This window comes from Brienomyrus brachyistius, chromosome 25 (genome assembly GCF_023856365.1).
Source record: "Brienomyrus brachyistius isolate T26 chromosome 25, BBRACH_0.4, whole genome shotgun sequence".
Lineage (NCBI taxonomy): Eukaryota > Metazoa > Chordata > Actinopteri > Osteoglossiformes > Mormyridae > Brienomyrus > Brienomyrus brachyistius.
In genome coordinates this window covers 5,615,309-5,620,726 of record NC_064557.1, presented here as the reverse complement: position 1 = coordinate 5,620,726, position 5,418 = coordinate 5,615,309, and the positions used below count along the sequence as shown (strand labels likewise).

Sequence of the window (5,418 nt, the reverse complement as noted above, 5' to 3'; positions counted from 1 at the left end):
GGCTGCACTCAAAGAGCAGGTGTGTCACGGCAGGCCGTCCTATTCGGAAGGCCCCTTCAGATGAAGGGTCCTTTTGCAGTGTTTGAGGGACTATAGCTCCTAAACAAAGGCTCCTTGCACAGACGATTTGGTGCATCCCAGCAGTGAGATAAGAGGAGCACGTTGTGGCTGAAGGGTATGGGCAGGAACACCGGGCCATTTGTCACAGCGTTTGTCTGCCCTGTGAACACAGCCTGTGAAGACCATGCCTTCCTAGATCACATTCCGTGAAGGACGCAGCCCCTGAATTCAGAGCCATTGTTTGGCGTCAGGCTTGTTTATTCCTGCATGGGTCCAAAGAGTCTGTTATGATCCCATAAGGGGAAGTGACACTATAGGCTCGATACCATGGCAACTGCAGCAGTGGCCTGAACCATCTTCTGAAATCCCTCGAAAGACTCTGTGCTTCTAGCAAGGTCCTGTTGTGCTGCACTAGAAACCATATTACCAGGCAAGACCAGCACCATTCACAGACGTCTATTCTGCAGTGCCAGCCAGTCTTACTGCAGCCACCATTCCAGCCAGGACACCTGCAAATGCACAGTGACGTTTAGCCATACAGCCTCCGTCCAGGGGCATTCAGACATGGATGTTACAAAGAGAACCTACTTATCTCTGGGCTCCCAACACCTTCCTCAGCCAAGGCTCCTCCAGCACAAATTACAACATAGTTGTATGTTTCTTGTCCACCTCTTCAGATATCAAGTGTGTTCCATTGTTTTCAAGAAATGAGCAGGTATTGAGCTCTTTCCATACATTGTATCTTACGTCAACACACGTCACCAAAATGTGTAGTGTCTCAGCACACGTCCATCGGGACAAAGTGTCCCTGTCTCGATGACTCTACGAGTGAACAGATGCAGACAGGCTACTTGTTGGACCAGAAGGAGTGGACCGAGTTGGTGAGTGCGTGTGAAGGAGAGACTCAGATCGGCTACCTTTTGGTCATAACTGAATGACAGACCCATGCCTGGGCCATTATTGAAGTACACCATCTACTGGGATAATATTCAGCCTACTTGTGCAGTGACTACCCATATTATGCAACTGGATCTTAGATGCAATATTTACCAAGGTCCGTTTGTTATGAGATGCTAGGTTTGCCTTTTTAACAAACATGAGTAGTTAAGGTAGAATGTTGCAAAGGCTTACACTGTAATTCAATATCAACTATCATTTTTCCTTACTTGATTTATTGGTGGTATTTGGCCAACTCCTTAGCATTATTTAGCCTAAATATGCTTTTTGACATATCAGTGGGCTAAGCCTGTGTGCCTGTAATCAGAAGGTCGCAGGTTCAAACCCAGCCTCAGCCTGTGGGTCCTTGAGCAAGGCCCTTAACTCCCAGCTCCCTGGGCACCGCTATGGGTGGCAGCCCTTCGCAGACATCTTACTCTATGAAAAAAGAGCAAGTTGTGGGAGGTGTAAAGACAATTTCCCTACGGGGATCAATAAAGTGTCAATTATTATGTTTCAGAATGAATCTTTTCCGTGAACTGAATCTAATGAGCCGTGTCCCAAAAGAGAGTCCATTTTATCCATCCTTGGTTTTGGATCCAGGAGAGCATCAGATTCTGCCAAGGATGCAATCACTCACACCAAACAGAAGCTGAGCATGAAGTACATTTATTGTTCAAACTTCACATGCAGCAAATGACATTTCATTTCCAGCGAATCACAACTCCCAGTACTACCATGGAGACCAGTGCCACTGCAGCCACTATTCCAGCCAGGGCCACCATCTCAGCTGAGAAGCCTGCACATAGAAGCCACAAGTTACCATTTGGCACAGCCTCAAGCCGTCAGATGGCAGTGATGGCATGGTGCAGGTGAGGGGAAGCGCTTATCACTGGGCCAATGAGGGGACAGGAGTGGAACAAACACCTGGAGACAGGTGGAGTTAGATACATGACTAGGGAACTAGCAGACTGGGTGTACTGTACCACTCAGCAGCAACAAGGAATATAGCAAACCTATAGCAGAGAGGATGAACATTGGGGTGCAGAAAAGCAAGATCACTGAAGAGCCAGCCTGGAGCCCATGAGCAGAGGGTTAATCTAAGATGTACTCAACCCACCAAGTAGTGGTGCAGGCCAGGGCAGTGGGGAACCACCTGATACACTAGGGAACCAACAGGATGGCCAGTGACACCTGCTGGTCACATGGGGCAAGATGACAGCAACGCCCACAGGAGAGGTCAGAGGAACTGAGCATTTCCACTGGTGTACAGGAACCAAGCCACACCACAAGTAGCCAGCAGTGCCAGCTCACTGCACAAGTGAGGCTGGATTTAAAACCAAATTGTGTGACTAAACACATTTACTATTCATGATGATTTACTGTGTACCAATCAGACCTACTAGGGGAATCACCATGCAACTTACTACAGCATCAGAATGCTTGCAAAAAAAAAAAAATTTACATTCCAAATCCATTCTATTACAGCCATCCTAGTGCTTTAAGCAGGTGGTTGGAAATTTAATCAGCCATAATCAGCACAGGTAGTGTGAAGTCAACCTGACTTCAGCGCCAAGGTACGGCTTGGTTCTCGCCAAGATTATGAAGTCCACTTCTGGCCACATACCTGTTGCGACCGATTCCACTGCATTCCGGGCCAATTCCTGGGCTTCAGCTTCCACATCAGCCAGCAAAGGCTCCTCCAGCACAGTGAAAGGACCCAGGAGAGCATCATCCTGCCACTGCAGGGCTAATGGGAGAAACCCTCACTTGGAGAGCTTTTGTAGTGATGCACATGAACAGCAAGGTTGGGCCTTACATTCATCCAGGCTCCTGCCCTTCCTGAGATCACAGCTCGTGTCACAGCAGCCACACAGCTCGTCTCCCCCACTCGCAGCCACCCATCTGTGAGAGCAGCCAGTCAGCCACACTAGAGGAAGCAACACTTAAACCACCTGTACAGAGTTGTACCTGTTAGCCACAGCGGAGAAGGAACAGGCCTTGTACCCCATGTCCAAGGCAGCAGAAGCCAGAGTTGCTTTCAATAGGCAAGTAATGTACATCTGTAGAGGGTCAGGAATTGGAGCCATCCATCATTGATGGAACATCATAGTAACACAGGCAGTCACCTCCAACCACTCACCGAGCTGCTGTTTTGCTGTGAGAACCTGAATGTCTCCAGCTGCATCTGCAGCTTGTCATCCTGGGTTCTTGGCATGAACTGAGTGTGGGAGCCAGTCAGCTTTGCATCAATTAGGCACCTGAGGATTGAGAAACATTCAGCATTAACTGAACAGCACAGGAGCCTCCTGCTTCACCAGGCACTCACCCATGGTTCACAACAAAGGTGTAGCTGGGAACAGCATTCAGATCAGGGACCAAGGTGGCAACACAGCTATCCACAAAGACACGCAGGGGCACATGGTTGGACACCATGACAGCAGCCTCAATGTTCACCACATCTCCCAAGCTGTAGACGTTGGAGGTCCTCTCAGCCTTCCAGTCATCTGCAGGAGAGACACCTTCAGCATATAGAATTTGACTTTGACATGCAGTCTGACTCACTTACCAGTCATGAGCCTCAGGGTGAAGACCAGATGGTCCACAGCAGACAGGGTAGTGAGGAATGGTACCCAGGTTGGTACCAGGGCATTGCTGCTCACATTCTGCTTCCTAAGCAGGAGTGAGACCCACTCAGATCATTGGTTAAGAGCCTCACCCACAACATAAGGAAAGTAGCAAAGCCGGTGCTTCCAGCATTAACTCCACACCTCAAGTAATGACATGCAATGTTGACAGTGGCAGCATTGGTCCTCACAATAGGAGCTCCAGGCCCGAGCTCCTTGGGTGTATACGTCAGGGTGAAGGTGTAGACAAGGGTATCCTCAGTCATCTATGACAGCAATTACACAGTCAGCTTCAGTCAACAGTAGCCACACTCCTCATCCTATAGGATACAAACCATGATTGTGCTCCCGCAGTTCTGTAGTTCAGTCTGAAACATCAGCACCTGTCCAGAGGCATCCTGCCCAGTTGAAGCACAGCCTCCCAGGGTGACATCAGATGGATCGATCAGCCGGCCAATTCCAAACAAGTCCCTATGCACAGCCACCAGCACAGAGCTCTCCTGGCATTCAGCACTCACAGACTGCACCTGCAGCCTCGTCGGCACAGCTTCTTGGCTTTTCACAGCTCCCTGAACCACTGGCTGGCTTTGGGGAACCAGATACAGTGGCGGTAGGAGCTTAGAATCCACTAGCTGGCCTGCAGGCGGCAGCGGGTAGGACACAGGAACCTGCGAGGACTGCTGCTGGAGCCTCTGAATCACTGGCGGGTTTGCAGGTGGCAGTGGGGAGGAGACAGGAACCTGCAAGGACTGCAGCTGTGGGAGCCTCTGAATCACTGGCAGGTTCACAGTTGGCAGTGGGTAGGAGACAGGAACCTGCAATGACTGCAGCTGTGGGAGCCTCTGAATCACTGGCAGGTTCACAGTTGGCAGTGGGTAGGAGACAGGAACCTGCAAGGACTGCAGCTGTGGGAGCCTCTGAATCACTGGCAGGTTCACAGTTGGCAGTGGGTAGGAGACAGGAACCTGCAAGGACTGCAGCTGTGGGAGCCTCTGAATCACTGGCGGGTTCGCTGGTACTCGGGTAGCCTGAGGCGACAGAGGAGCTTGCAGGAGGTGCAACTGTGGGAGCCTCTGAATCACTGCATTACTGGAAGATACCATTGTATTCGCTTGGCTCAGAGGAAGCTTAAATGGTAGCCACTGTTGTGAATTCTGTGGATTGAACTGTGCAGTACATACACATACTAACAAGCTGAGCACTACAGCGCTAATCCCAGTGCACTGCAGAGCCATGCTAATGCTATAAAACGCAAACTCTACACTGTGCTGAGCTGCTCACCAGCAAGTTTTAAAAACAGAAAACCCTGCCCTTTTCCCAATTTTAGGTAATTCCCTGCCAGCCCTGCAGAGTTAAGCAGTCGGGGCTACCCTGCACTCTCTGCATGTGAAAGCAATTAAATGTTTTATCATGGACATATCACTGTATGTAGTTTTACTTAATTCTTCCACCTGTCTTCATGTCATCGCTATCAGCAATCGTTTGATTACTGTAGTTCTACCTGGTTTTCCTGTAACCGCTACTGTGGCCAGTCCCATATTTTTACCAGGATGCAAAACACTTTCTATGTCTGCTGTTTCAATATCTCTTTTAAAGAAGATAGCAAAACCACCAAAAACTACTCTTCTTTTTAGCATTAAAAGAAATCATTTTTAAAGGTCTTGTTCATGTTACTGCTACCAGTAAGATGCATGAATGGGTTTTTAAAATGCTCATTATGAGTCCTGCATGCTGTTTTTAAACAGGTGCCTGAGATGGACCTGTACCCTCCCCCAGTATGTCCTCCAGCTTTGTC

General features: G+C 49.1%; 1 protein-coding gene across 2 annotated transcripts; it reads right to left on the bottom strand.

The window, feature by feature from the left end:
- Positions 1–1,649: 1,649 nt before the first annotated feature.
- On the bottom strand, positions 1,650–4,913 carry LOC125720458 (zona pellucida sperm-binding protein 3-like). Of its 2 annotated transcripts, XM_048995918.1 has the most exons (10): positions 4,514–4,913; positions 3,959–4,438; positions 3,768–3,889; positions 3,566–3,669; positions 3,326–3,503; positions 3,140–3,257; positions 2,968–3,059; positions 2,816–2,901; positions 2,624–2,746; positions 1,650–1,795 (listed from the first exon to the last, which is right to left on the bottom strand). In XM_048995918.1, exons 1-10 carry the CDS (start codon positions 4,856–4,858, stop codon positions 1,701–1,703), a joined length of 1,743 nt encoding a protein of 580 aa, XP_048851875.1. In that variant the 5' UTR covers positions 4,859–4,913; the 3' UTR covers positions 1,650–1,700. The 2 variants fall into 2 exon arrangements, with proteins under 2 accessions (XP_048851875.1, XP_048851873.1); XM_048995916.1 differs by having other exon boundaries at positions 3,959–4,913.
- Positions 4,914–5,418: the final 505 nt, after the last annotated feature.